At 33.6% G+C, this 19,734-nt stretch overlaps 4 protein-coding genes across 12 annotated transcripts in view; 2 read left to right on the top strand and 2 right to left on the bottom strand.

The window, feature by feature from the left end:
• LOC107490816 (pentatricopeptide repeat-containing protein At5g46100) overlaps positions 1-7,647 on the bottom strand; it is a 57,293-nt gene extending 49,646 nt beyond the window's left edge. For 2 of the 9 annotated variants that reach the window (XM_052261301.1, XM_052261300.1), the window contains exons 1-2: positions 3,988-5,775; positions 3,588-3,705 (exon numbers count right to left, since the gene is read on the bottom strand). In XM_052261301.1, coding sequence (XP_052117261.1) covers positions 4,046-5,485 — 1,440 coding nt within the window. In that variant the 5' untranslated portion in view covers positions 5,486-5,775 and the 3' untranslated portion in view covers positions 3,588-3,705; positions 3,988-4,045. Of the gene's footprint in view, positions 1-2,922; positions 3,092-3,160; positions 3,706-3,987; positions 5,776-7,293 lie in introns of those variants that run through there. The other 7 variants (XM_052261295.1, XM_052261294.1, XM_052261297.1 and 4 more) reach the window with 6 other exon arrangements.
• LOC107490820 (protein DMP6-like) lies at positions 635-1,258 on the top strand. The gene has a single exon (XM_016111639.3). It carries the CDS (start codon positions 638-640, stop codon positions 1,256-1,258), a length of 621 nt encoding a protein of 206 aa, XP_015967125.1. The 5' UTR covers positions 635-637.
• LOC107490819 (protein DMP6-like) lies at positions 2,483-3,247 on the top strand. Its single transcript, XM_016111638.3, has one exon. It carries the CDS (start codon positions 2,483-2,485, stop codon positions 3,104-3,106), a length of 624 nt encoding a protein of 207 aa, XP_015967124.1. The 3' UTR covers positions 3,107-3,247.
• A 1,785-nt stretch (positions 7,648-9,432) lies between the features above and the next one.
• LOC107490815 (probable hexosyltransferase MUCI70) lies at positions 9,433-14,189 on the bottom strand. The gene is made up of 9 exons (XM_016111630.3): positions 13,501-14,189; positions 12,883-13,116; positions 12,539-12,752; positions 12,263-12,372; positions 11,987-12,186; positions 11,471-11,576; positions 10,482-10,670; positions 10,197-10,396; positions 9,433-10,056 (listed from the first exon to the last, which is right to left on the bottom strand). Exons 1-9 carry the CDS (start codon positions 13,745-13,747, stop codon positions 9,796-9,798), a joined length of 1,761 nt encoding a protein of 586 aa, XP_015967116.1. The 5' UTR covers positions 13,748-14,189; the 3' UTR covers positions 9,433-9,795.
• Positions 14,190-19,734: the final 5,545 nt, after the last annotated feature.

The raw sequence follows: 19,734 nt of genomic DNA, 5'->3' as shown, positions 1-19,734 counted from the left end.
AAAAAAAAAAAAAAAAACACTTGTACAGTCATTAATTCAAGCGTGTTTGCCAATGAGCCTTAGTTCACATGGCATATCTTTCCCTTCCCACCTCAAAAATTTAGGGTTCAAACTTTAAAGATTGCAATTGAGGAAAAAATATGGTAAAAATATGAGAAGTGTGTGGGTGTATTATGTATCTAAGATTGGGGTTATCCAATCTATTGGAGTACCTAAGACTGAGAGTTGTCCAATCCACCGACAAAAAAAAAGCGTGTCAAAATGATGACAAATAAAAAAAAACCCTCTCAAAATCATATATTTATTGTTTATTTCTTATATAATATAATAAATACAAAAAAGAATTATAAGTGAAAGGATTTACATAACATATACTAATTTGTAGTGATCCGTTAAATTTTTTGCAATAACTAGTTGCATGCATTAAAAGCGAAACATAAAGAAATACATGTCTCTAAGGAATATAATGGATACTGCATCATCAAGTTTTGAGTTTGTGTTCCTTGCAAGAAATAACAAACCTCCCTTCACATACTTTCCTTTCTTTTCCCACTCTTTATCTCCACTCAAATTAGCTCATCCATATAAAGCTATGCTGCAAAAACACAACAGCAGAGTTAGCTCAATCTTTTAAGCCATGGACATCAAACTTGAACATGACAAAGATGAAGAAAAGCTCCCTCTTCTGCGAAACACAGAGGTTCCAGAAGCAGAGAGGAACCTTGTTCAGCAAGCAATTAGCCAAACATTTGAGAGCACAGCACATTTGGCAAACCTTCTTCCTACAGGCACCGTCCTCGCATTCCAGCTTCTGTCTCCGGTATTCACAAACCTTGGCAACTGCGACTCGACCGCGAAGACAATGACTTCTTTCCTTGTAGCTATCTGTGGCGTGTCCTGCTTCCTTCTATGCTTCACTGATAGTTTCAGAGACAGCAAGGGAAACATCTGTTATGGTTTTGCCACGGTTAGAGGCTTGTGGATCATTGATGGATCAACCACTCTTCCACCTGAAATTGCTGCTAAGTATAGCATCAGGTTTATAGACTTCATGCATGCAGTGATGTCGGTTTTGGTGTTTGCGGCGGTTGCATTGTTTGATCAGAATGTGGTGAATTGCTTCTTTCCAGCACCAGACAATGAGACACAGGAAATACTCACTGCATTGCCGGTTGGAATTGGTGTCTTCTGCAGCATGTTCTTTCTTGTATTTCCTACCAAGAGACATGGAATTGGCTTCCCACTTTCAACAAATTAACTATATATAATCTTTTTAGTGGAAACTCAGGTGCAGTTGACTTCACGTGAAGTTGATAACTGAGAGCCATTAGATGATTTGACTGATTTGGCCATCAGCTATCAATTTCACGTGAAGTCGACTGCACCTGAGTTTTCACCAACCTTTTATATTCATGTGTGTAAACAATGAGATAATCATGTTTGGAACAAATTATCCGTGAATTCAAGTTACACGTTATTGAAAAATAGTAAGTTTGCACATGTAAGCATTCTGAAATGTCATGTGTTCAGAGGATTTCAGTCTTGGATTACATTCCCTTCTTTTTCCGTTATTTGAAAATTTTGTACATAAAATACTCAATATATTTTAGATACCATTTAAGTTAAGATATACTAAATTATCGATGTACCAAAATTTTTGAATGACAGATATCTTGAAAGAGAAAGAATATCAACAAAAGTGTTGATATAGTGGCAAAATCGTAGAAAAATAGTATGATTTATAGTAATAAGGAGAACTTGAATTATACTATGGGAAAACGCCTCTAAAAAGAGCAAGATTAACCACACTTAGAATATTAATTTAAACCAATATGAAGGTTTACTAGTGAGGGATTCCGTAATAATACTGAGTAATATTACACGTGCATGAGATCTTAAGTTCAAATTCTATTTTCTTGTAATAAGAAGGAAGGAAGGAACCCTTGGAATTCCTTAAATATATGGATCATATTGTTAATTTTGACCATCATCTTTTCATATCTCTCCCAGGAAATAGGGAAAAAGAAAATTCAACTGGATCAAAGTCAAGAGATGACAATGCAAAATCACAACGTCGGTAAATTTCATCATAAAAAATAGCAATCTGTTTCTGTTTTATTTCATAATTAATTACTCTGACCTATTCCTCCAATCTACCGTGTATAGCTTTCCTCCGTGAGCAAGTTGAATTCATAAATCATAATTGTCATGCATGCTTTCAAGCAATACAAAAACCCACATGGGATACAAAAATATTCCACTTTGAAAAATACAACAAAAAACAACATTATCATGTTTTTCAGTTTGTGTTTCTTTCACGAAATGGCATATAACCTCTCTTAACATCCCTTTCTCTCTCTTTGGAACTACTCAAGTTTGCCTAACTATAAATTTCCAACAATCCAATGCTGCAAAGGCACAGCACAAACGTGACCAAAACAGAACAGAAGATAGAGGCAGCTGAAAGGTCTTTCTATAAGCCATGGATGCTGAAGCAAGTGGTACCCAGAATCAAGAAGAAAAGCTCCCACTCCTGAGCAATGCAGAGATTCCGGAGGCAGAGAGGAACCAGATTCAGAAAGCCATTAGCCAGACATTTGAGAGCACAGCAAACTTGGCAAACCTTCTACCTACTGGCACTGTCCTTGCTTTCCGTCTTCTGTCTCCAATCTTCACAAACGAGGGCAGCTGCGACTTGGTCAGCAAGACCATGACTGCTGTACTTGTAGCTATCTGTGGTGCCTTATGCATCTTGCTATGCTTCACAGATAGCATAAAAGACAGCAAGGGGAACATCTGTTATGGGTTTGCCACATTTTCAGGCCTGTGGCTTATCGATGGATCAACCACACTTCCACCAGAATTTGCTGCTAAATATAAATTGCGGTTTATAGATTTCATGCATGCAGCTGTATCAGCTTTGGTGTTTGCAGCAATTGCATTATTTGATCAGAATGTAGTAAGTTGCTTCTTTCCAGAGCCATCTCTAGAGACAGAGGAAATCCTCACAGTATTGCCTGTGGGCATTGGCATTTTCTGCAGCATTTTCTTTGTTGTATTTCCTACAAAGAGACATGGAATTGGCTTCCCACTTTCAACAAGTTAATACTGATCTTTTACATTCATGTTTGTAATGAACTTCAATTTCAATAATTTTAATTGATTAGTGATTTATCATGTTGGGAACATGCTATATGTGGCAGTCATGTATACTTATTCTCAAATGTGGATAAATTATATAACTACTTCGGTTAGAAGCAGTTGAAGTTGGTTAGTTTCCCATTTGTATGTTATAATGCTCAATATTGTATTGGAACCGTGTATGTAACCCCAGTCAGTGAATGGATAATCAACCATTTTCATCATTTTCTTGTCCATGTGGTGATATGTATATTCACTTGATGGCAGAACCTCGTTATTCATATGGCATGTTATCCAATTTTGTTTTCCCTTTTCAATAATTTCGTTTAATATTTAAGGCTGTTCTAAAGCTATCACAAGAAAGACTTATCTATCAACTCATCATTACGCCAAATATTCTACGGATAATTGATTGCTTCAGAAACCCCTAAACAAGTTGAATCTACCTTAAATAACTTGTCTTGCTCCTTGTCTTATACTTCCACAACCGTTTTCCAGAAGAGATTTGATGCATAGTTAATTTATCCTCACCATAGACTTTTAACATTAGCCTGTCATCTTCCCCTGACACAACCAGAAAGAGGATGGGTCAATATTGTCTCTTCAATGAACATTTATTCAGCATTCAGTAATAGCCATCTAAATATTGACTGTGTTTGGAGTAGATATCATTGAATAAACTGCCAATAGAAACTATTAATTCCCTTAGATGGAAAATTGCATTATGAAAAGAGTGAGGAGCATTTGGAATATAGCCAATTTATTGTAACTAGAGTGACAACTCCTCTTATACCTAAAACAAGAAGAGAGCAGATTATGAGTCATAGCAAGTAATTTTGCAATTACCTGAATTTAATTTACCCAAGACTTTGGAAAATACAATGCGCATACATGTGGTCAAGCTTCAACTTTCAGCTTCAACAAATTTCTGTTTCAGTTCAGCAAGCAGTAGCTCAGTGGCTTCTCTAACTCTTTTCCGATCCCAAAGTCCAACTATTACTGCATTCCATATTCCCTCATCTGGAATGCAGCCATCTAATACCATCTCATCAAGAATTCGAGCAGCTTTGTGCAGGTCTCCCCTCTTGCAAAAACATTTGACTAAACAATCAAAAGTGCCAACTTCAATTGAAACACCTCTAGTTCGTGTACTAAGATACAACTGAAACGCACGGGGTGGATCAATACTACTACAAAGGCCTTGGATCACCATGTTATGCATTCTAACATGAAGCCCCCAAGTCACTCGACTTGGCTTAATACCGCCAAGCACCATCTCCTCGATGAAGTTCGCAGCTTCTTGATAGCTGCATTCAGCACAGAAGCCCTTTATGATTTTCCCGTACAGCCCTGCACTTGGTTTCAAACCTTGAAGCCTCATCCTGTCAAGAACATCCACAGCTTCCCTATGCTTTCCTTCTTTGTATAGCCCATCAATTAAAGTTGTATAAGTGACATTGTTAGGCAAATGACGTTTTATAATCATCATTTCTAAAAGCTCTAATGCTCGTAATGAATGCCCACTTTTACATAAACCGTCCATCAAAGAAGTATAAGTAAAAACATTTGGCTCAATGCTTTTTCTTTTCATCTCTTCAAGCAATTGCATGGCTTCATCCAAGTTATTAGATTGGCACATCCCATGTATCATACTACTATAGGTAACAACAGATGGTGCATATTCTTTCTGCTCCATCTCATCGAACAGCTCTTTTGCCTGACTGACTTTTCCCAGTTTACACAGCCCATTAATCAATGTGCCATATGTATAAGAATCTGGCTGGCATCCCCGGTTTGGCATCTCGCGAAATATCTGCAAAGCCACGTCAATGGTTTCATTGCTCTTACAGAGGGCTTTGATTAAAATGTTGAGGGAAACAACACTAGGGGGAATGCCTGTTCCTCTCATCTCCCTGTAAAAACCAAGGGCCCTCTTTAAATGGTTTTCCTCCACAAGAATATTCATCATTGTAAGATATGACTTCACACTGGGCCGCAACTTAAAGTGTTCCATCTTCAGGAATACCCTCATGGCATCAAGTGGCCTATGCACACGTCCATAACCTCTGAAAATAGTTAAGAATATGTCCTCTGTAACCTCACAATTTTCTTGCTTCATTCTCTCAAGCAATCCTTCTGCTAACCGAAACTGGTTCACAGTGACCAACTTAGAGATCATGATACCAAAAGTCTTGTGATCATGACGAAAGCCATTGCTATATTCAGCTGTTGCCGAGTCAAACACAAGGAGAGCTCTGTGTATATCCCTTTCTGTTTTTATCAGCTGCTCAACCAGGGAATTTGTAATTTGCTTTGGCCACTTAAACAATGTTTTGGAGCCCATAACTCCAAATCATAACACAGAGAAAGAAATGACAGATTTTGAAAACTTTCAAAGGCAAAGCATCACGAACAACATTGCTCAAGGGTAGGAGCTTGTTTTATGCATAAAAGGTGTATGGAGAATTTCATCAAACATGTGTCGTGCATGATGAGGTGGGTGACCAATTCAGCCTTTACCTGGTAGAGCCGGTCAATAATCACATATTGATAATTGGAAATGATCAAAACAACAATAAATAAACAAAGTAATATTCAAGAAGCTCAAAAAAATTTCACCTCACTTACCTATTAAGCAAGTTGTCAAATCCATCACCGGTCAGACTACTGGGTCATTGGTTTAACCGGTTGACCCGGTCTTATTTAACTAAAAATATAAAATAGTCAAAAGCATAAATTAAAATTTGACGTACATGTCTTCAATAACATTTGAACAACAATCAAATCTCATTCAAAAAATAACCAGTACGAAAATAGACATAAAATTAGTCGGTACTACAGTAATCGTTTGGTTTATTTCTGTAACTATTTGGGTGGATTTCTGTAATTCTTTGGATGTATTTCTGTAATCGTTTGGGTATATTTTTGTAATCGTTCGGGTGTATTTCTGAAGTTCCATCATCTTCAAAACAATTTCAAAGCTTAATTTCAAAAACCATGAAAATGAAAAAAAAACAGAAAGAGATCAAAAGTAAAGAGAAAATGTACGAAGGAGATCGAAAAAATTTGACAAGAAATTCGAAAAAGGAAGAGAAGATGAAACACGTGAAGATGGTTCAGTGACACACGTGTTAGATTTGGCCCAATTTATAAAATTTGTAAACCAAAATGACTTATATGTGTAGCACCCCTCTTAATGATATCGTCTCATGCGTCAATCCAAAACCATAACTATAGTACTGTAGACCAAGGTTCTGAAAACCGAACCAGTCATCGAACTGCTCTAGGTACTGGTTCACTGGTTCATAGGTTCAACCGATCCGACCGTGGTTGAACCGTAAAAACCGTTTTATAATAAAATAATAAATAAAATATAAATAAGCGCATAAAAATATAACTATAGTCTAATCTAAACTTGAAAATATCATTCAAATTAAAAGTACTACATAAACCAAATGTTATAATCTCATTCAAATACAAATTCAAAGTGCAAAAGTCAAGAAACAAACAACCAAACATAACATAGCAGCATCAAAATGAGCCAAATTTGTCATCAACCATCAACAACCAATTGTTGTAATTCCTATTTTCAGCATTACTATTTCTAGGTAGGTCTTGGTTGATACTTTCTTCCATACCTAAATATTACAAGTTTACAGCCCAATAATCTCAACTCCCAATAATCACAACAAATGAACATTGAATCAATCCAGAATTCAGAATTCAATAATCTCAACTCCCAATAATCAAAACCAGAATCAGAGTATACAAACAACATCTCAGGTTCAAAAAAATCAGAATCAATTCACAATCATATTTCATAATCATAGAATCAGTTCATAACAGAATCAGTTCAAAAAAATCAGAATCAATTCACAAAATCAATTCATGTTTCATCACAGAATCAGTTCATACTTCATAATCATATTTCATCACAGTTTCATGACTTCATCAGAGTTCAGTCAGTTCACAGAGTTCAGTCAGTTCAATCAGTTCATACTTCATAATCATATTTCACTATATCAGTTGCAGATACTCAGAGTCAAATTCATCAGAGTCATATTTCACTATAATCAATTCTTTGTTCACAGAGTTCAGAGTCAAATTCATCGCATAACCTCTGAAAATAGTTAAGAATATGTCCTCTGTAACCTCACAATTTTCTTGCTTCATTCTCTCAAGCAATCCTTCTGCTAACCGAAACTGGTTCACAGTGACCAACTTAGAGATCATGATACCAAAAGTCTTGTGATCATGACGAAAGCCATTGCTATATTCAGCTGTTGCTGAGTCAAACACAAGGAGAGCTCTGTGTATATCCCTTTCTGTTTTTATCAGCTGCTCAACCAGGGAATTTGTAATTTGCTTTGGCCACTTAAACAATGTTTTGGAGCCCATAACTCCAAATCATAACACAGAGAAAGAAATGACAGATTTTGAAAACTTTCAAAGGCAAAGCATCACGAACAACAATGCTCAAGGGTAGGAGCTTGTTTTATGCATAAAAGGTGTATGGAGAATTTCATCGAACATGTGTCGTGCATGATGAGGTGGGTGACCAATCTGGTAGAGCCGGTCAATAATCACATATTGATAATTGGAAATGATCAAAACAACAATAAATAAACAAAGTAATATTCAAGAAGCTCAAAAAAATTTCACCTCACTTACCTATTAAGCAAGTTGTCAAATCCATCACCGGTCAGACTACTGGGTCATTGGTTTAACCGGTTGACCCGGTCTTATTTAACTAAAAATATAAAATAGTCAAAAACATAAATTAAAATTTGACATACATGTCTTCAATAACATTTGAACAACAATCAAGTCTCATTCTAAAAATAACTAGTACGAAAATAGACATAAAATTAGTCGGTACTACTACAATAGTATCTTAATTTGACACAATAAGAATAACAATCCATAAACTATGTCCAAGGAGTAATTTCAAAGTCTAGGTATCTATCTTCATCTGATGTTCTTGGGATGATGGATTCTGATGAAGCCATCTTAAAATCCCATAAAAGAAAAAAAAATTCAATCAACTAACTAACTCATAGCAAAACAAACCAGCATCATTACAGCAACAACAATCAACAATCAACAATCAACAATCAACAAAATTCATAATCAGCGAAACCAATTCATAAACCAATTCAACAATTAACAAAACCACTGCATATTCAACAATTAAACCATATTCATAATCAACAAAACCATTTAATAATTAAACCATATTCATAATCAGCAAAACCCCTGCATATTCATATTCATAAACCAATTCAATATTTCAATTCAACCACTGCCATATTTATTTCTAATCAGCTCATAAACCAATCAACAATAAAATTCACAGCAACAACATCAATGAATCAACCTGGAAAAAACTGGAAAATAAATTAAATGCTCCCGTTGTTGCAGAGGCAGAAGGTGGGCGACGAGCAGCAGTTCAGGCGGCAACAACCACGGAAGAGACGCGAGGGAGGGGCGGAGGCGCGGTGCGGGGAGACATGAGCACCCACCAGGAAGCACAGCTGCAGGAAAAGAAGCAAGACATGAGCAGTGGAGCACACCAGGCTGTGGGACGCTGAGGCTGGAATTAGGGCGAAGGACGTGAGTGCGTTGAGGGCTTCAGTTCAGGCGTTCTGTCTCTCGCAGTGGTGGCCGGTGGGTCGTGGTGGGTCGTCGGTGGGTCGTGGTGGGTCGTCGCTGGGTCGTCGCTGGGTGAAGGAGAAACACGAAGATTGAGTGGTGAAGGAGGCTGAAGCACGAAGACTCGAAGCCGAAGGAGAAAAGAAAAGGGAATTAGGGCTTCGGCCTTCCCACATTGCAAAACGACGGCGTTTTGCTGTCAGTTTAAAAAACCGGCCGGGTCCCGGTTCGGTTCGACCGACCGATAACCGGCCGGTTCGTCGGTTCAAAACCGGTTATCAATTTCTGCGGTTTTCTTTGTTGACCGAACCGTTTTAGTGTCCGGTTCACGGTTCGACCGGTTCGACCGGCCGGTTCGAACCGATTTTCAGAACATTACTATTAAGCAAGTTGTCAAATCCGACCGGTGATCCAACCGGTCAGACTACTGGATCATTGGTTTAACCGATTGACCCGGTCTTATTTAACTAAAAATATAAAATAGTCAAAAGCATAAATTAAAATTTGACGTACATGTCTTCAATAACATTTGAACAACAATCAAATCTCATTCAAAAAAATGAAAAATAACTAGTACGAAAATAGACATAAAATTAGTCGGTACTACTACAATAGTATCTTAATTTGACACAATAAGAATAATTAATAGAAAGAAAGACGATGAATTTATCTGTAATTGGGTATTTGAGAGTGCAAGTACACTTTCTCCTATGGGTAATGGAATAACAAAATGGGTTACCACATTTGAGGGATTTGGGGGGTAGGTGGTAAGTGGTAACCCACCTGATAAGATAATTATTCAACTTTTTTCTTTTTACTCTATATACAACAAAAATTATCAATAACAATGGAACAGTTGCACAAAGTGAAAGTAAGAACGCTCATCTTGCATATTTTTCCCTTCCAGCTCTGCCAACGAATGATTTTGATCTTTGTAGGTGTGTATGCCAAAAAGAAAAAGGAAAAAAAAAATGGTATAACCAATCACCCAAAAAACAATGGCTATTGAGTTCCTGCAATGTATCTATTTCCATACACAACTCTGGGACGGCGCCTTCTTACACGCCTTACAGGGCCTCGCCAAGGGCCTTTCCAGGGTCCTCGCCAAGGACCTCCCCTAACTGTTGGAATCACAACCCTTCGAGGATGAGTTTCAAGCACCGGCAATGGAGGTGGCAGAGATGGTGTAAGTGGTGGGGGAGGACTCACTGCAGCAGAGTCTGGTGGAGACTGGCGCTCTAGTAGTAGATCCATGTGGTATTTCTGTAATCACAAAAGGAAGATAATTTGAATCACAGTAAGGTTGAGTGTTAAATAATGTTGCAAGGGAACATTGAATAACAATAATAGTTATAACTTATAACAGAGGCCTTAGCGTTATGAAAACAAGGTAAAATAATTGCCTGAACTACAAAGTTGCGCCTTTCACAATCCAGGAACATGGCAAAATGAAAATCAACCCTGGACAGGAGTTTGTCTCTGACAATTGCAAAACTAATCTGGTCCCTTGAAGTAAATCGGTCAACTTCATTGTGCCAAAGACAGGTAAAGAGGTTGCTAATAGGAACGAGCTCTCGTACAATTACACATCCTTCAGGAACATCTGCAATTCAACCATCAAGGTTTGGAGAAGATGTAAGTCCAACCTGAATCCTCAATCCCACAATGGAAGAGCTAGTTTAGCCTACCGCTTATTATACGAGGAAGTTTTGCTTCTGTGTATGGAGTCAGTCCCTCTTTCTTGTAAAAGTCTATCTGAAAGTCAATAGAGGCATTATCATACTTTCCAGCAGCTTTGTTTGCCTCGGCCTCAACAAATACATCAAAGCGTTTATAATGTCTAGATATTGCAAAAGTTGCATTCCTCCTCCACAAAACCTGTAAAAGGATGAGAGATAAGAGTAACTTAGGTGCTGAAGCATGTATTGTAGCAAGACAAACAATAACAAAGCTAGTTCGCCGTGAGTATACACTACACATATAAATACACTCTCAACTAAAATGTATAGTCCTGAAGGCAAATGAACTAGAAGGCCTTGGAAGGTGAATTCTCTCCATCTCCAGCATCAACAGAAACCAGAACCACAATGGCATTCGTTTAAGTTTCACATTTATCCACGTTTTCCGTTGCCAAGCTCCCAAAAGTGACAATATTTCAGTTTGTAACCTACTTATAAAATACAGGAACAACAACCAAGTCTTTCTCCACTAGTTGGGAACAGCTCATGGATTAAACAATGCCTATGCCTGATGCAAACCATGCCTATGGACAACTAACTCAGAAAGATACAATAGGAGGGACTTCAATCAGTTCTGGCAACCATCATAAGGCCAGAAAGTGTATGTCAAGACCAGTCATTTGTTTTCATCCTTAAAACTTATATCCATAATCAAGAACTTATCCATAATAAATGCGGAGGCATTTTTTGTGATCTAGAATGATTTAAGCTTCTAGTCATTCATTGTGGTAAAGAAATAACTATTATACTTTCAAAAATTTCAATGCCATCACAAAAAGAACCCAGAAGAGATATTAGGAGCAACAACTGCAATAATGACACTGAATGAGAAGTACACAAATAAAACATTCTTGGTAAAACCAAGAGACATCAGTTATAGTGATCTGACATTGTGGTAAAAACATTCACTCTGAAATAAAAAAGAGATCCTGAAGTATACCTTTCAAGTATTTGATATGGATCAACAACAAGCTCAAGCTTCCCATCAAGCCATATAGAGTACCGGGCATTTGGAGTCATCCTATGAATCAGAAGCTTTGGAATCTGTGGGAATGGTAGTTAAAGTTACAAGTAAATAAGAATACTACTTATGCACAATAAAATATAAGGGTCTGGATTTGATTTTTGGTCATCTTAATCTTAATTCATATCAAAAGCCTATAAATATATTCTGAATGAAAAAAAAAACATCATAATGCTCAGACAACGAGATCAAGCTAATAGCTTTGTGTTTCTCCTCCATTTATGTATGTTAAGGGATGGTCAATATTGCATTTAAGTCCATCAACATCTATTATATAACGACAGCCAACAATTTTAGCTTTCTATACCAATGACCATATCGTAAAGAAAAGCATAATGATTTAAAGCTTAAGCAACAAATATGATTAGTAATCCCTGTGTAAGTTTCTATATTATAGTCGCACTGGTGCTTGTGAACTTATAATACTGACCTTTCCTGTGCGCCTTGCATCTGTGTAAGGAATATTACGAGCAACAATAATTCTCCATAATCCAATCCTTTTGTTGATCCCCAGTAGGCCAGATGCCCTCCAAGCTTTTTCTGTTTCTTCATCTATAAACATAAGGAAGCATACTGTCTTCTTTGAATAGTTACTAACGTTTGATGGCTCATTTATCGCATCAAAATTTCCTGAAAAACATATTCAATGCATCAGCAAAACATCAGCCTAAACAACCAAGTAAAGTTAGAACAACATGATACACACCAAATATGGCTGATGCAACAACTACACCACGGCACTGCTCCATATGATATAGGTCGTCTTCATCCATGTCAAATCCTGTGTTGCGGCCAGGTTTAGGTCCTTTTACAAATCTGAATGATCACAACATCATTGAAGATGCAAGAATCGACAGATGTGAGTAAAAGGGTTGGATGTATATCCTTTATAACCAGCAGAGAAAACTTTATGCCCACAAAAAAACTCTTCAGTGCTTAATAGCTAACAAAAGGTAAATATCCAACAAAAATGAAAACTTACCCACAGTGCACACTCATTGACTCTCGTATATCAAAAGAATCACTTCTCTGCTTCAAAGTGGGGTATCCACCAAAGTCTGAACCACCAAACTCCCCATCTCTGCTTAGATTTTCCTCCCAGATATATGTTAGATTCTGAATTATTGGAGAAGGTGAGGGAAACTTCGGCATAAGTGCAATGGCTTCTTCAACGGGAAGGTAACATACAGGGCATGCTGAAACATAAACGGATATTTTCACCAATTAATTGGTATCTCACAGGCAATTGACTCCATTGCAAATTACTAAGTATATAATAACCTAACATAAGAGATGAAGGAACCAAATAGTTCAAGTAGGACTTACGCCGCGGCCCACTACGCTTCGGATCTGCTGGTGGTGGAGGAAGAGTGAAACTATTACATGGATGGCCAGGAGGAAGAGTGTAACCCAGAAAATGGCTAGGGGGAGGAGGGGGTAACACCAAATTCGTGGCGAAGCCCATGATATTCGCCGTAGAGATCGTAGATGGTGAATCACTTATAGAAATACTCCCCTTAACACTGATGTCACTTGCCCTATTCCCTTCTGGCGAATCACCTGAAAGAAGCAAGCCATACCACAAAGATAATGCCTCGTTCAAAAGCTAAACAAAAAACAAAAAAATCATTATCCGCATGTAAATGAAAAAACAAGTTTTCTTCCTTGAATATAGCAATTGGAATCCATCCCTAACAATAATGGTTAATCAGATTCTAGAACCTGTGTTAGTGTTATGAAACCAAGATACCTACCACCTTGATCAATGGTTAATCAGATGAGATGAATGAATCCTAAAAAAAACAATCAACTTATGAAAATAAAAATCAAACAAGCTAATTAAACTATGTATGTTCCTCTAACGTCATTACAATCCACTGAAGAATATGCAGAATTGAAATTCGAAACAATAACAAAAGAGGTGAGGGAATTAAGGAAGGTCACCTTTTCCAACGTAGAGAACCCAGACGAAAACGGCGGCGGAGATGAGAGAGAGGATGAGCATTCCGACCTTCCTCCTGCCGGCGAGCTTGCAGATCCAAAGGAAGAGTCTCTCTTTTTCTTTGAGCATCTTGGAAGGCTTACGCGCTGATTGAATAGCTGAAACAACAACTCCGTTCTGTTGCAGTTGCAGCTGCTTCTCCAAAGAACCATAACTCGCAGAACGAAACTCCAACGAACCGTTACTCATTTTCTCATCCTTCACCTCTTCAACATCATCAACAACAACAACACTTCATCAACTTGCCCCAACTTCTCGGAGCAGCACTCAATGCAGTTTATTACCAATGCCGCACTCACTTTTTCAACTCAGCTAAGAAAATTAGTTTTCGTCAATTTTGAATCAGAGAGAAAAAATTCAATCGAGCTGAGTTTTTGAGTTCACAATTACGTGCCCCCGAAACTAGCTCCCAGTGAAACAAAATTCCCCGGTTTTTTCCTTTTATTTTCAATCAGCGAATGAATCCAGGGTTTTCTTTTTAGAAAATCTGATTGACTCTGCAGGGATTTTAACGAGAAAATTCTTTTGGAAATCTGAGAGACTTTGAAGAAACCAAAGGATCTTCTTCGAGTTCAAGTACTAGTATTATTATTATTATATATTTTTTTAAAAGAAAAAAAGGAAAAAAGAAATCAGAAAAGTGATGATCTGAGAGAAGAAATTTTCACGGGATATTTATAGGAGGGAATTTAGGGGGTGAGAATTATTTTGTTTTATTTTATTTTGTTGGATAAAAAAAAAAGAAAATAGAAAAGTTTTGATAGGTTAATGTGCGCATATGCCCAAAGTTTGCAGGTTCAGACACTGATATGCCATGTCATATTCATACTCAAAGTCATTGTTTCTCTTTCAGTATTTATTATTATAAAATTGTGGAACTAACTCTCTTTAATTAACCACAAATCACCTTGGATTCTTGGAACAATTCTATATTTACTATACTACTACTAAATGCTTGATCCCTCATTCCCAAAACAACTTTTTTTTAAATTAAATTTTAAATTTAAAAATAAAAAATACATATTTTAGAAAGAACAAAATAATAAATATTAAAAAATAAATATTTTAAAAAAAATTAAGAATGAGACTCGAACCCGTAATCTCTAAGTGAATATGGAAAGACTATGTCATTTGAGGTATAGTTCGTTGGCAATTGAAAAACAAATATTACCATTCTCTGATTAGATTTTGGTATACATATATTTTGTATTGAAAATATTATCATTTTAGAAGTAATAATATACAGGTAAAGGTTATGGTGCTTACAAGGTGTCTATTTACTAAAAAAAGTTAAAAATTATTATTTAATTTAAAAGATTTAAGAATAAATAATTTTAAAAAAATTAAAATTCACTACAAAAATTAAGTTAGACTAAATTTAGACAAAAATTCATAGATACCATAAAATTGGCCTAATATATATTCTTGAATTATTAGTCATTAGTAATTAGTCTTACAAATAATTTTTAGCAGTGTAGAATTGAAGAGTAATTAGTAATTCGGTAAATATTTTAGGAATTAGTTAATACGTATCTTTAGAAAGTTTATTAAAAAACTAAAAGTAATTTTTTTGTGTGTGTGTTTTTATACATCAAATCATTTAAAAAGTGGATTAAATATGTAAAAATTAATGATTTTCAATAAAAAAATTCTTATATATATTTTTAATGCATATTTTAACTAAACCTAACTGGATTTTAAAACCTAGACCTGGGTGATGACTGATGATTTAACTTACTAAACAAATCACAGTTTGTGAATACCAAAATTAAAAAAAAAATTAGAGTTTGTTATAATGGACTTAACGATTTGCCGCATAACATTTTGTCTAAACGTTGATTATTGTTTTCTACTTTTAAACATGGCATTACACAACACTTAATTAAGAGGAATGTTATTGTTGAGACTTGAGAGACCAAGTTGAAGGCTATGTAAAGCAACTTTTAAAATAGTTTAAACCTAAAACCAAGTCTTAAGAAGAAGAATAACAAAAATGTGCCACTTGGCTTGAATTATTAACTCATTCTTTTTTCTATCAAATTTTAAAAGTTTTTATATTTAGAGACAGATTCAATTATTTTTAGAAATTACAATACTATTTAAATTCGCAGGTATTCATTCTGTCTCTAATTGTTCGGTACAAATAATTATCTGCATCAGGATAGATTTTTAGCGAAATAGAGTTTTGGGCGAACAAAACGAGATTGAATTTAGATAATATTCGTCCTACACATCTTGATATATATATAAAATAATTAATAAAATAATTAATAATATTATAATATTATTAAATTTTATTTTAATTTATGTTATGTATACGATGATAATTATATAAAATTTGAATTTTAATAATTATAGAGATAGAGCAAATATCCACAACAGTGGATTAGGGTTTAATTTTTATTATTTATGAATAAAAATAAAATAAATTCTATACAAATTATTATTAGATAAGATGAAGTAGGATAGAACAAAAATTCAAACTAACCTATTCTATTGTTACCCCTAATTATTTCATGATTGCTCTTTTGGATTGTGTTACTAAAGCACCAAGAATGAGATAGGAATGTTTCACATTTTGCTTTTAATGGAGAGAAATGGAAAATTATATTTGGTTTGGTTTTTAAAATTTTTAGCATGTAAAATTATTTAGATCGGCTGTAATTTATAAAATTTGTTTTCAACATATATGCCAAAAATATAAACAAAAAAAAAAAGAAAATAGTTCGATCCTTTTAAGCCAGTTATCCCTTTTCCAAATTTGAGTATACCTTTCCTTCAAAACATAAAAAATTAACAGACTATACAATATACATCATGAGAAAAATACAACAAAATTCTGACACAAATTACAATATGACACCTCAATTTCTTCTCTTATTTTATGTATGTAGACAAAAAAAATATTATATGACAAATGCGAGTATAATTAATTTTGATCCCCGATTATATTGTTGCAATTCTTTTTTAAAAATATTTTATAAGCTGAAATGCTTAATTTAAGACACACTACACCCACTCAAAAATGATGTAATGTTTACAAAAACTATTGAGAAAATGAATTATTTAGGGGAGAGCACGGGTAGCGGGTATTCAGAAAAATGAATCCTTTTTAATTTTTTTAACATTTGAAAAAATGAAGTGTAATTTTTTACCATTAATTTTATAAGTGAGACCAAAAATAAATATGAAAGAGAGAGCAATGAAGGATGAGAGATCACAATTGACACCATCCAATTTTTTCTTTACGGGAGAGGATCCACTCCCGGTATCCGGTTACCTATCTGAACCTGAACCGAACCAATTAAATTGGTTCTGGAACCAACAGGTAATCGGATTCAACCCAAATCAAACCGATAGTTTTTGTTAGTGATTGGTTCGGATATCGATTCTGGAGGTGCGGAATCCGAACCAACCCATGAATCCGATCATATATTAATTAAATAAAAAAATAATATATATATATATATGACTTTTCTATTAGACAATGATTATTCATTATTAATATGTTTGAATTTAGTTTTTGATGTATTTGGTGTTTAACATGTTTGGATTATTTCTATTGATGTTACATGTTTATTGTACTTGTTGAATTTTTAAGATAAAAATTTGATTTTTTTTATGAACTTCAAAGTCATCGGATCAATTACCCGAACCGAATCAATCTATTTTTAATAAATTTGGTTTGATTCACATACATGTACAAAAAAACATAAATCCGACTGAACCAATTATATTTTAATCGATTCGATTTTAATTTTACTATAAATTCGAACCAAATCGACCTGTGTTCACTCTTAAAATTATTTAATTTCTCGTTAAATTAAATTTGAGTGAAGGATAATTTTTCAATGGATAATACTAAGGAGGAAAAAAAAGTTGAATAAAAAAATTAACTATTTTTATTAAATTTTTTTTATTATCAAATATTTTTAATTTTTAACCTTTTCAGAGCATAGGACTTTCATAATAATGAGTGTCCAACTTTAAAACTTTTAATTTCACTACCAACAATAAATTGAAGAATAGGATGTCAATTGTAGGAAGAGACCCCCCGCAATTAAACCCTGGATTGTGATATGAATTTGTCATATATTTATGATCATTAATTACATATGTTCCTGAACCATGCATCTCTAAGGAAGTTACCTTCCATAACTCGTCTGAATGTGTGGCATGTGAATAAGTTGAAAACCATGCCATTCTCATAATTATTATGACACCAAACCATCTTTAATTTCGTTTTGAATAATAGGTCAATTTCTCTAAGATCTCGTATTATTCATCTCTCTACATTTTAAATTTATGAAAATAGGAAAAGAAAAAAGTTAATACCCGTGAATGTGATTGTTTATTCGCTATTTTATTTAGGAAAAGTATAGGTAGATAATGAAAATACTAAATAATGTGAACAATAGATTATTCGATGTTTAATTTATTAGGTGTGCAGATGGTTATTCTAATATTAAGATTTAGGTGGGTAATTTGGAGGTGTAGTATATTTTTATTTTGTTGGGCCAATTTTAAAGCTCATTGTTTATAAAAATTATTGTCTACCTAACAAAGTCTTCTTATTTATGTTATAATCTAAATTTAATTAAGAAAAAGTTTAAGTGTCAGCAACTTTATTAAATTCTGGTAGTATGTAATCTCACACGGAAAAGTCTAAGGGACCAGCAATTTTGTTGAATTTTGGCCAGCATGTAACCAGCAGAGGAAGGTGAGCCATTGGATGAAATCTCACACCAATCTCACACCATCAAATCATCATTGATGGCTAATTGATGGCTAACAATCACAAAAATTGCTGCCCCCTAGCATTGCTCATCTCACACTATTAGATAAAATCTCACACCATTAAAAAATCATTAATGACTACTTAATAACTACAAATAAAAAGAGTTTCTACCCCTAACACTCCTCTTTAATTAATTAATGAGTAAAAAAAATTGCCTACTATATATAGAGGTTATCTCCAAAATTAACTTACTTGTCTCTACTATAAATACCTCTACACTTTAAAATTTTTTGTAGAATATAATTAAAAATGGGTATTAAATATAATAAAATTTAATAAAATTAAGGGTCTTACATCTCCTATAAATATAATAAATAAATAAATTTAATTTTTTTATTATCTAATGTATACTAAATCACATAGTTTTATTTATGATAAAAGTTGAAAATTAAAGTTAAATGATATTAGTACTTTTGGTTTAATAAAATTAAAATAAAGTACAAAAATAAAGATAAAAACTAAGAAAGTAGATGGTTCTAAAAAAAAGGATAATGTTAAATTTTATGTTATTATGTATGAGAATAGTGATTTATTTTATTATATTTATTTTTGTACCGAATAAAAAAATTAAATTTTATATCCATTTTTTATTATTTATTTTTCTTATTCATAATTGTTAAAATTAGACTTTATAGTTATTGAGTCATGTTTCTTTCCAACAAAAAAAAAGTTATGAAGTCATTTTCTTTTTTTATAGGGGTACATCTATTATATCATTATTTTAATAATTAATGTAAAATTCAAAAAATTGAATAAATATATATTATTTTTATTACATTCAAGAGTGATCCAATTATATATATTCTTATAGTCAATAAATAAACTTAACTTCTTCTATAAAAAAATAAATTTTCAATCATTTAATTTATAAAAAATATCTCATCTTTTTATTTATTCTAAAAGTTAAAAATTAAAACTAATGTTAAAACTTTTTTACTAACAGAACTAAAATAAAACATAAAAATAAACTTCGAATAAAATAAAATATAAAATTTTAAATCTCAAAATATAAAATATAGTTAGAAGATAAAAAAATTAATTTAATATCATTTTTATAAAGTACTTCATAAATGAACTCAAATGAATGAATATTATATGTAAAAAGATGAATCCTAATATATTAGTACAAAAATTATCTTATGTAAATTTTTTAAAAACATATTATCCTATTAAATTATTTTATTTTTATTCTTTTTAAAGCATAATCATAATAAAAAAAATCGCATGAATAATTTCTATTCAATAAAAAATTCTTAATAAAGTTACCGATAAAAATGTATGGAAGTTTTTTTATTCAATTTTATTGGTGGATTGTAATATTTTGAATTTTTGAAAATTAAATAATTAATTATTTATGAGTTATTATATTATTAAGATT

Source organism: Arachis duranensis, chromosome 5, assembly GCF_000817695.3.
Source record: "Arachis duranensis cultivar V14167 chromosome 5, aradu.V14167.gnm2.J7QH, whole genome shotgun sequence".
In the NCBI taxonomy this organism is placed as follows: domain Eukaryota; kingdom Viridiplantae; phylum Streptophyta; class Magnoliopsida; order Fabales; family Fabaceae; genus Arachis; species Arachis duranensis.
This window is presented reverse-complemented; position numbering and strand designations above follow the sequence as displayed.

Coding starts and splice junctions, on each gene's coding strand:
- LOC107490820 (XM_016111639.3), top strand. CDS start 638: ATGGACATCAAACTTGAACATGACAAAGATGAAGAAAAGCTCCCTCTT.
- LOC107490819 (XM_016111638.3), top strand. CDS start 2,483: ATGGATGCTGAAGCAAGTGGTACCCAGAATCAAGAAGAAAAGCTCCCA.
- LOC107490815 (XM_016111630.3), bottom strand. CDS start 13,747: ATGAGTAACGGTTCGTTGGAGTTTCGTTCTGCGAGTTATGGTTCTTTG. Junction 13,117..13,500: donor GGTTCTCTACGTTGGAAAAG/GTGACCTTCCTT, acceptor TGCTTCTTTCAG/GTGATTCGCCAGAAGGGAAT. Junction 12,187..12,262: donor TGTTGCATCAGCCATATTTG/GTGTGTATCATG, acceptor TATGTTTTTCAG/GAAATTTTGATGCGATAAAT.